The sequence below is a fragment of the Bidens hawaiensis genome, unplaced genomic scaffold, assembly GCF_021521415.1.
Source record: "Bidens hawaiensis isolate Kalapana, Puna unplaced genomic scaffold, B.hawaiensis_p1.1 tig00006258_1, whole genome shotgun sequence".
Classification (NCBI taxonomy): Eukaryota; Viridiplantae; Streptophyta; class Magnoliopsida; order Asterales; family Asteraceae; genus Bidens; species Bidens hawaiensis.
In genome coordinates this window covers 1,160,179-1,171,485 of record NW_027491415.1, presented here as the reverse complement: position 1 = coordinate 1,171,485, position 11,307 = coordinate 1,160,179, and the positions used below count along the sequence as shown (strand labels likewise).

Genomic DNA, 11,307 nt, shown 5'->3' with positions numbered 1-11,307 from the left:
TTGCAAGGATTTGAACCCACCATCTTACTTTTGTAATGAAAGATATATCATACCAGTAAACCAATAGGTGATGTATTACTGACAAATAGTTAAAATAATAAAATAAAACAAAGTTCAATAATAAAATAGTGTACTGGTGTGCATCAAATCCTTCCCTAAAGGGACGTCGTGTGGGAGAGATGGTTTGAGGGCTCAACACCTTTTGGACGCCCAATGTGGGGAAGGGTCCGTGATTGCGGCTAGTCTGCTTAGGGCGACTGCAGCTATGGTTAACTTATGTTTGAGGGGTGGGTGCCCTAGGAGTTTGGCGGGGTTCGTCGCATCTGCTCCCCTTACGCCTCTTCTCAAGCCCGATAATGGTATTAGACCTATTGCAGTGGGTTCAATCTGGAGGAGAGTAGTCTCCAAGGTGGCTATGAAGGGGGTGGGGAAGGATATGGCCAAATACCTTGGCGACTTTCAGTTTGGGGTCGGGGTTCTAAACGGGGCTGAGGCAGTTCTTCATAGTGCGAATAGGTTTGTAAATGCGCACCACCGAGACGGGTCGTTGGCTATGCTTACCATCGATTTTTCGAATGCTTTTAACCTTGTGGATAGAACTGCTCTTTTAAATGAGGTAAGGAAAATGTGTCCATCCATCTCTGCTTGGGTTGATTTTTTATACGGGCAACCAGCTAGGCTTTATGTGGGAAATGATAATATTTGGTCTTCCACAAGGGTTCAGCAAAGGGATCCCTTAGGGCCTCTCCTGTTTGCCTTTGTTTTACACCCTCTTGTCCACCGGATCAGAGATCGCTGTAAGCTTCTTTTTCACGTCTGGTACCTGGATGACGGGACTCTTATTGGAGACGCTACTCTGGTTGCCAAGGCTTTAGACATCATCAGAGTGGAGGGCCCCTCTTTGGGCCTCCTTCTCAACATAAAAAAAGCTGAAGTTTTTTGGCCTACATGTGATGGGGCGAAGACTCATGAGGGTTTATTTCCGCGGGAGATTGGTAGGCCGGTGCATGGTGTGAAACTTTTGGGTGGTGCTGTCAGTAGAAACGAGGAGTTTATTAGTGGCTTGGCCCTCAAAAGAGCAAAACGTGCGGTTGAGCTGATGGAATGCCTCAAAGGCCTTCGTGACCCTCAAAGTGAACTCCTCTTGCTTCGTTCGTGTATGGGGGTCGCTAAACTACTGTTTGGGCTTAGGACGTGTCAGCCTTCCTATGTCGGAGGAGCCGTCTCTGTTTTTGACACGGGTCTTCGGAAAGCGATCGAGGACATTGTTGTTTGTGGTGGTGCCTTTTTTGGGGACCTCCAATGGAGGTTAGCTTCCCTCCCAACCCGTTTTGGGGGTCTTGGGATTTGCTCGGCCGAGGATGCCACTTCCTACGCTTTTGTGGTTTCAAAGGCCCAATCTTGGGTTCTTCAAGACCACATCCTACGGGAGTGTGGGGGTGGGTTGTTTGACTCTGATTATAGGGGTGCGTTGGATACCCTGCATAATTCTCTTCCTGATCTTGATCTTGGCGGTTTCGACTTTAAAGACATCGCCCCTCCTAAAGCCCAGAAAATTTTGGCGAATGCCTTATATGGTGAAATCGTCAAGACAGTTGAAGAGAAGTTCGCTTTGTCCCCGCGACAGCGAGCCGTGTTTGAGTGTTTACGTGCCCCTCATGCTCAGGATTTCCTGTCAGTTGTTACCATTGAAGGTTTAGGGCAATGTATGTCGCCAGTGGAATATCGGGCCATCCTCAAATACCGGTTGATGGTACCCCTTTTCCCGGTGGATGACCCGTGTCCCGTATGCCGAAAGGCTTGTTTGGATTCTTTTGAGGAGCATGCAGTCCATTGCAAAGAATTACCAGGATTTAAATATCGACATGATCTAGTTCGAGATGTGCTTTACGACATCCTTAAGCGGGCCGAGATCTCGGCAAAAAAGGAAGCCCCGGTGACCTTCTTAACCGACCCTTTAGATGGGAGATCAACCCTACGACCCGCTGACATTCTTGTTTTTGGATGGGAAAAAGGGAAGCACGCGTGCGTTGATTTGACAGGTGTGTCCCCCCTCATTGGGCTACGGGACCATGGGTTTGTGGTGGGTCATGCGATAAACAAGGCAGAGGCGGGTAAAGTAGCTAAGCACGAGAAAGCTTGCCTTGGGAATCAGCACGTGTTCATACCGTTTGCTTTTGACACCTTTGGCGCTCTCGGCCCTGACGCGGTTCAGTTCCTTAAGCGGGTTCAGCAGGTGGTCTTCAGTAACTCCACCCATGCTAAAGGGAACGTTGTGTTTAGTAGGGTAGGGTTTGCTATTCAGAAGGGGGTAGCGGCGCAGCTTGTTGCCCGTCTATCTGCCGTTAGTCTGTAATTGTCCCGGTGTAAACATCAATAATATTAATAAAAAACTAATATGAATTCAGATAAATCTCAAGTAATTGTAGGTAATCTTTTGTAGATTAGCGAAATAATGTAAAATTCCAAAATATATATATATATATATTCAAAAGGATTTTGTAATCCTTCGGTGATCGGTGATCAGTGGCGACTCATAGAGGAAACTGTTAATATGGTTTACGTCAAATATTTGGTTGGCGATCCATCGTTAATTGTCAAAATAAAATTATATTATGAATAAGTATTTTTCCAAAACTTTAAAAATTATTGCGATGCACCATAGATTCGAAGATTTGTAAAAAAGTCATCCATTATAAATACTAAAATAGTAAGATTTGTATGAAGGTTAATTACAAATACTAAGATACTCGGTTGCACAACCGGAGCGTTTGGTTATCGCACCACCGCTGGAACGACTAGACCGAAAGTTGTACTTCAATAGAAGCCATCATCGATTCATCGTCACCCCACAAATCTTCAACAACCGGTGGATGGTTTGGTGTTTCAACATGAATGTAAACATGAATATAAGATGTGTGTTTAAAAATCTATTATTTTTCTATTTACACTTAGTTATAGTATATTATTAGACTTAAATTTATACTTTTAGAGGGCTCATAATATTTTATTAAACTAAAATTAAAAAGTACAAAAACTAAAAATAAACACTTACGTAGACTTTGTGGTCAAAATTGAACATTTCTGTCATATGGACCTAGAGTGAGCCTAATACGGCCCAGTGCAGTTGGAAGGGGAATAGTAGCCTGGCTCTTAATCTGCTCATGAGCCGAACCGAGCGAAGCCTTGCTCGTTGCTTGGCTCATTTACAACCAAACCGAACGGCTGAATTTCGAGCCGAGCGAAAATCTAAACGAGCCAAAACCGAATCGAACGTTTTTCGATCGTACATTGAGCGATTTTCGAGCATTATTTATTTCTCTTTCACACTAAAAATTTCAATAAGAAACAGGTTTAAAGGTTGTAAATAATATATTCTGTAAACAAATTATTATTAAACAAACGTATAATAGGTTATAAATTTTTAAGAAAAAGAAGTTTGAAGTGATATATAGTGAGCTTGTAAACGAACTTCTAGTATTCTGAAAACTTGAATTGAAATAATGAAACTATAAATTTGACGTAATAGGAAAAATTTAAAAGAGTTAAAAATATTGTATACTTATATTTTATATGTGTTGTCTATATATTTATATATTTGTTCATATATAATTATATATTATAAATTAAAAATATTTAAGCCGAATCGTGCAGACCTTTGCTCGTTTACAAACCGAACCAAGCAGAGCGGCTCGTTTACAATCAAGCAAAAAAACAAGCGAGCATTTTCCAAACAATTTCCGAACGAACGATGAGCGAGTTCGAGTGACGAGCGGTTTGGACGACCCTAGCTCTTATAAAGGGTAGAATCGGGCTTAAATGAGCAAAGGAAACTAGGTATTTGGGCCTTAAGAGTAATGGCTGTTTGGGCCCTAAGAACATTCAATAGGCTATATGTAAAATTTTGTTTACTACTTAGGGCTTCCTTGATTGGGCCATATGTGTTCAACAAAGGTGGGAACCGGGAATCATTAATCATATACTATTATACTGTTTGGTTAACGATGAAAGTTAAGTGCCATTTTAGTACCTGTGGTTTGACCAACTACGCAACTTTAGTACCTATTCTTTATTTTGTGCAAATGGCTACCTCAGTTTTAAAAAACTTGCATTTTTAGTATTTTTTTTACTAACCCAGTCTATTTTTTCCGTTAAGTTAGAATTAATTTGATAACTTCGTTATTTTCTTTGTTTTTTTCTTTTCTTTTCTTTTTAACGCTTGTAAACCCTAAATCCCCAAATCATAACATCAAAATCCAAATCCTAAATCCCCAAATATTGTAAAAGTTTAAACCCTATGATGATATGGAGAAAGGGTTTGGGGATTTAGGATTTGGATTTTGATGTTATGATTTGTGGATTTCGTGTTTACAAGATATATGCGTTTAGAAGAAAAGAAAAAAACAAAGAAAATAACGAAGTTACCAAATTATCCTTATTTTAACGGAAAAAATAGACGGGGTTAGAAAAAAAGTACTAAAAATGCAAGTTTTTTAAAATTGAGGTAGTCATTTGCACAAAATAAAGAACATGTACTAAAGTTGTGTAGTTGGCCAAACCACATGTACTAAAATGACACTTAACTCTATACTATTATACTGTTTGGTTAACGATGAAACCGGTTTCGTTTCAGGACCTCAGGTTGCTAGTTCGGTTTCAAATTTGCCTTTTCTAGCACACCAAACTAGTAGTGCGTTAAATGAATTAATTTAGGCTCTCTAGCTCGGTGAAGGCGCAATTCTGGTTTGTTGGATAAATGCGCATTGGAACCGGTTAAGCCGTGTGTGGAGTATATCGCGAGGAACTTTAAGACCAAGGTAGATCACAAGTCTTACGCGCCAAGAGTAAGGAATTCAATGCAAATAACATACCAATATTTCATCTTACTTATGGAATTGTTTCCCGTTCAGTGTAAAATGAAATAAACCTTTTTAATCCATCCATCTCTCTCTCTCTCTCTCTAATAATCACCTAAAGGTCCTTTAAAAAGCATAGAATTGATACAGAGGGCCCTTATGTTTCCCTTCACCAACATATTTTCCACCACACAATCTTCTACCAAATAATGTTACTTTGGATTTTTGAACCATATTTCTAATTTGTCCATATGCTGCCTTCTAGGGTGTTAACCAAACATATTTTTTAACCATTTACAATCATCTACCAAATAATGTTACATTCCATTTAATCATTTATGAACCATATTTGTCCGTATATGCTGCCTTTTAGGGTGCGAATCGGTCCGGTTTTGTATCAAACATTCAAACCGAACCATAACAGAACTTTCGGTTTATTGGTGAATTTATCAAGTGAGACCGGTTCCAGTGATATAGTTTGGCTTTAAATGTTTTGAGTCTAAAAAGATAGCACATCATAATGAATTTAGACTTAAAACTTTGTAATGAGAGGGTGATAGTTGCATACTTGCATGTCAATCTCCCTCCTTATTGTGTTTTGCATGTAAGGTTCTTTACATTTCATACTTCAAGTTCCACATAATAGAACTTCTTGTCTTTTTTAAACTTACTTTGTATCTTATCCATCCGATTATCGATTTCTTTAACATACATTAATCTGAAAGTGAATTCTATACACGATTGAGGAACATATCCAAGTCATATGAAATGTAAAAGAAAACAAAAAAACTAGGCTACATGTTGGCGCATTATTTAAGTTGCAAAACACCATATGAGTTTTCTAAAGTCAGAAACACCAAAGTTGTATAAGTTATTAATTAGGTAGTTACTAGTTAAAGTAAAATTGTATACTAATAACCATTTTGTTCTATTCAATTTTGTTTTGCATATATCAACAATTTCACTAATCTTTCACAAATTTGCTAGTATTATTAAAATGTTAAAAGCAGATTAGACACAAATTTTTAAAAGTTGATGGATCCCACTCACTCACTCACTAGTTATGTCAGGGTGATGCATGGTACAATTGTTTTCTACACGTAGATGCTTTAATAATGGATTAAAAGGCGCCAAACAGTAGTTTCACAGGTGGCCCCAAGTGAAACACTGTGATTCTGTGAAAGGATAACAAATTGTAATTTTGCTGTGTAGTGGCTGCAATTTTGTGTTCTTTACTCATGCAGGTTAACAACATATGATTCATGTTTTCTAATTACTTGTTAAGTTATCATTTTACAACTTGTTAATTTCTGATTTAAGTATGTTTGTGTAATTTTGAAGCTTAATTTGAAACAGCAAGAGATTTTGATTTAGTTATCTTTCTAATCTTACAATAAACTTTTACGTACGGTCATTTGATTTATAATCAATTATATATACTTCGTTTACATTTCTTACATTGATATTAGCTAGTTACCCTAGTACATTGATTTGCAATTAGCGAACTAGAAATCCTAAAACGAAGGGCCCAACGCCCTGCAATGACATCAACCTATTTTAACAAGTTCTCTAACTCCTATATTACTGTCTCGTGTAACATGCCATATATTATTTTCCTGCAGCTTTCTTTGTTGTCAACTCATTTTCCAAGTTCACTAGCAAATTAAAAGCCAAGACAATTCAATTTTCTCGAAGTCACCTAAATTATTGGAGAACTTTAATTATAGCATACTATGAGCTTGTGACCCGAAAGGAGAATGTACACTCCTGACTTCCTGGTCCCTGTAATATGTGGTAGTAAATAACTGTCATTTTGTATTGGTCTTTTATATAAAGCTAACAGGGAATGACCTCTTGACACGATGGCATCTGGTTTATTGCATTAGATGACAGGTTGATTTCAAGTGGGCTTTGGCTATCCAGTCGCGTTGTTTGCTGTCTAGACACCCAAAGACGCCAATACACGTCGTATATATACTCATACTCCTCATATAGGTAAGGTGGCCACGCTATACGAGACGGACTATCTACCACGCCCCATAATTAAAAGACTATTATTTATGTTTCATAATGTGTTTTTTTATTAAACTCTTCTTTTTTTTTTTAACTCTTATTTTGTTAAAGTTCTTTTATATATTACTGCTATATGAGGGTAGTGTTTTTCCTTGTGTATGTAAATGTATGATTACAATTTACAATTATGAAATAAAACCAAAGTAACCAAAATTGACTGGAACTCCTTTAAAGTAATATATTTCAAATACCCGGCCTCTAAACAGCAATCATCATAAATAATATCAGTAATAACATTGTGGACAAAGAAGAGAATAATAATAATAATAATAATAATAATAATAATAATAATAATAATAATAATAATAATAATAATAATTTCTATCGAAAATGGCACTACACACGGGGCACCTTATGGGTACGTGAACTGTATGTGACTATGTGCTATATATTCTAAATAAGTGCTTTCAGAAATGGTCATCCGAAAACTTGTATCACATCATCAGATATGCCTCCCAGCTCAACAACTTATCTTAATCTTGTGCATCAACTCAATGTAACATACCATGTTCCTGCTGCTGTCACAAATTCACTGTCGCGTTTCGTTATAATCATATACAACTCAGATCTGGAAGAAAAGTATGGCGAACCCATGGTTTTAATTGGGATATACATTGCTTTAGCATCTCTATGTTGTATCCTTGCAATGGTGGCTGATTTATTACATGGTTTACGAAGCAGAAAGCTATGGTTTCCTTGTAAGTTCTTTACTATTAATGCGGCTTCTCTCACTGTGATAGCTGTCGCAATGAAGTTACCTGTGGACCTAAGTGCTTCGATGCCTGGTGTTGTTGACCAAGTGTCAAAGCTCGGAAGTGTGGCCTTTATGTGCACCATGATGGCTAATCTATTGCCTTGTTTAGCAACCATGGACAACAATGCAATGTTGGCGAACATCATAGCTTTGGGTGTTATGGTAATCACCTTGGTGGTTAATGTTTGCATTCAAATACAAACAGGTGTGGTGGCCTGTACCTATTGTAAGGTCCCATTAATGAAAGAAGATGAGTACCATATTCCTAAAATGGTGGCTAGCGGAAAGTACCCTGATACTTTAGATGTCATCTGTGGAGTTCCCTATTCCATAATAGCTGCAATTTACGTGACTATGCTACTCTTGTTGTTGATAATACATGTATCTTCTTCTTTAGCAATTCTAAAATCCAAAGAGATAATAGAATCCAAATACCAAGAGGGTCATGTAAGAGCATCAAGATTCCTACAACAGTCAACCGGAGAATTGTTAACCGTTGATACGCTACGACAGCACGTGAAAAACTACTGGATCATGGCAGGAAGTGGTAGCCCCCAATTCCTAATTACCTGCCCTCCCACAACCACTGCCTCAGGGGTAATATGTGCTTTAACAGCTTTGTTGCACACTCTAACTATACGTTGGTTAGATTTTAGTACATACAGATGTGGTTCAGCTTATAAAGGGACAACACAGCTGATTCTCGACGTGCAATATATTGGTGTCTTGGTTGGTTCAGTTGCACCACTTTCTAGATGTTTTGCATCCTTAAGCTTTTATAAGGTATCCATCAAAAGCATTTGAACCATATGAAGGTCTTTAAAGTAGAAAGCTATTGGACTAAGAAGTTATCCGATTGGGAAAACGGTAGTGTTCCATTTCCATTTCGTACCCACAAACGCAAGATAGTCATCAAGAATTTGAAAAAAATAATTCTCAACTTTTTTATAAAACTCCAGGAGGGAGTTGTGGCAGTATGCAAGATTATAGCATTGAACTCGTTTTTCTTCACGATGTGTGTTTTGTATATTCTGCAATGTTTAAAGTGTTTATCGAAATCCACCTGTTGTTCATCGGGAAAAGAGGATGACAACTTGGATGAAAGCTCTTATGTTTTGCAACTTGAAGAGGAAAATGAGCTTGCTAAGAGAACACCGAAAGGTCTTTCAAAATCTTTGGACCAGTTGATCCAAAACAGTGAAAAGAAACATCCTGAAAATCTCATGAAACTAATTAATACAAAATCTACAGAAGGTTTTCAAGGACTTAAAATGTTTGATAAAAACAATGATCATGTTCAATGTTCACCAACATCGAAAGTAATATATCGAGATTGCTGGAGCTTAGCAGTGGTAACCTTAGCAACCATTGCGGTCACTCTTCCTGAGATAAAAAAGGTGGAAGTGGCTAGCTTGTTGAAAAGTGTGAGGGAAGGTCTTGACTATGTCACACTTGTGGAAAAAAACCTCAATGCTACACCTGATTGTGTAAGCAGTCAAAAGGCGGCTGAATGGTTGTGGCAAGAGGTTGATGCTAGCTCTAGCCATATATGGCTAGGAATCAAGTTAAAAGATATTGCTTCTCAAGTAACTACAAGTGATTGTATAGAGGATCCAATGATGCAAATTGTTGATTTGTTCTTGAAAGAAGCTAAAATCAAGATCAGTAAATCAAGGGTGGGAAGTAAAGATGGTGACTCTGAATTCACGTCTATTTGTGCCATCTCAATGGCTCGTATCACTGAAACAATCATCAAGGATAGCGAGAATAAATCATTTGATGAATCAATATCGTCAAGGATTGCTGATATAATGGCTGCATGTCTCACCAACTTACCTCAAGTGATAGCAATGAAATGCCACACTAGTGCGATAGAGAATAGGGAGGCATGTGTCAAAGGTGCAGCCGAAATTCTGGGTGAGACTTCGGAGTTAATCAAAAGCCTTCAAGACCCGTCTAGGCGTGTTTCAGGTATAAATCCAGACAACATGCCATTTATTGACAAATGGCATGCTTGTATGAGTGAACCCTGAATCATGTTTGTTCTTCGAGTAATGATCAGGTAAGTTAATTCAGACTTCTCTGTAATGTTGACTTTCTACTATACATATATAGATGTATTAACACTAAATTTTGAACCACAATGTAGTGCTATTATGAACTTCATGGAACGCGTCTTTGCTCTTCAAACTAAACTCGATCAAGTTCAAATGTTGTTTTTGGTTTCTAGTTAGTGTGTGAAGTTATGTAACAAGTTCTTCTGGCGATGCATGTGATTGTAATAATTGGTAGTTTTATTTTCCTAGCTTATTTGTAAGATATGGTTTGCTTGTTATATGTATTTGATTTTGTGTGATTTAGAAACATTTTCATATAGATTTGTTTCTCTAGCATATTTCTGGATCATATGATCTTTGATTTCCATATATATATGTATTATATATTCGTTGGGTTGATGCTGATCCTTAGGGGAGGCAGTAAGTCTTACCCCATTTATTCCCCTCACTTGGGTTTGATCCTTGGAGCAGTAATTTTTTGTTAATTTTTTTAATCCAGTTTTTTTTCCCAACTTTTTTTTCCTAGCCTTTAATGTTTTATTATATTACGCAAAAGCATTTCAACTTTCTCATGTTTTTACGTTGCAAATTTTAACACTCGTGTTGTACCAAGGTTTTAAAATGTATAACTGCGTGCCCAACCGCTTAACGCAGGCATAATAACTGGTGGTACAAAATCTTGAAACCGGCAACATGGTGCTGTTGTCATTTGTTCAGGTCTGAAAGTATTTTTATAACAAAAAATATGGAGCTGTTATCCATTAACACTATGTTGTTACGTTTTCCCATGTATGAATAAATTTTTGTTACAAAAAATTGGGCGTTGTTATGTCATTGACATGATGTTGTTAATTGTTATCGGTCAGCTCTAGAAGGTTTACTTATTACGAAAAATATGTTGATGTTATACCAATTTATAGGGTGTTGTTATTAGCATCAACAGCATGTGTTCCTATATGGATGCATGTGTCGCCTTGTTGTTGGTTCCTATGTTTTTTAAGTTTTTGTACAACCTAATTTGGACTACATAACAACATGCGTTTATTTCAAAAAGGTTATACATAACCAACAAACTATAACAAACAAAAATTTCACCCAACTTATATATTGGTAAAGTGTAACAAACTAAAACTCATCCTATTAGTTGAGTTTATTGCTAATATCATTTAAACTAGAGGATGAGTTACATGACACCTCCAATGTCTTTGAATAGTGGCAAAGGTGCAACAAATAGAGAAATCATCTTGGTTCATCGACTGGGTACGTACAACAAATGAATTTGATTTGAACTGTAGAGGCTTGAAGGCCTTTACTGAGTTTGTGTGGATTAATCGAGATATTATATAGATTCAAGTGTTCGCCCTCGCATACCTGGATCAAAGCATCTTCATTACCATGTTGATTAACCAATGATTGTTTAGTCAATTTCTTCAAACCCTCTAGTTCCATAGCTACTTCCATCATCGTCGGTATGTCATAACCGTTTATGTTTACACATCGTTTTACTAGAGAAGCTATTGCTTGGAGTTGATCAAACGAACCCTCTCTAACGTGATGTAGTTTATGG

At 37.4% G+C, this 11,307-nt stretch overlaps 2 protein-coding genes across 2 annotated transcripts; both read left to right on the top strand.

The window, feature by feature from the left end:
- Window positions 1-265: 265 nt before the first annotated feature.
- LOC143631862 (uncharacterized) lies at window positions 266-2,356 on the top strand. Its single transcript, XM_077100485.1, has one exon. The coding sequence runs from the start codon at window positions 266-268 to the stop codon at window positions 2,354-2,356; it is 2,091 nt and encodes a 696-aa protein (XP_076956600.1).
- A 5,165-nt stretch (window positions 2,357-7,521) lies between these two features.
- Window positions 7,522-9,716, top strand: LOC143631861 (uncharacterized). Its single transcript, XM_077100484.1, has 2 exons — window positions 7,522-8,466; window positions 8,643-9,716. The coding sequence occupies exons 1-2, from the start codon at window positions 7,522-7,524 to the stop codon at window positions 9,714-9,716; spliced, it is 2,019 nt and encodes a 672-aa protein (XP_076956599.1).
- Window positions 9,717-11,307: the final 1,591 nt, after the last annotated feature.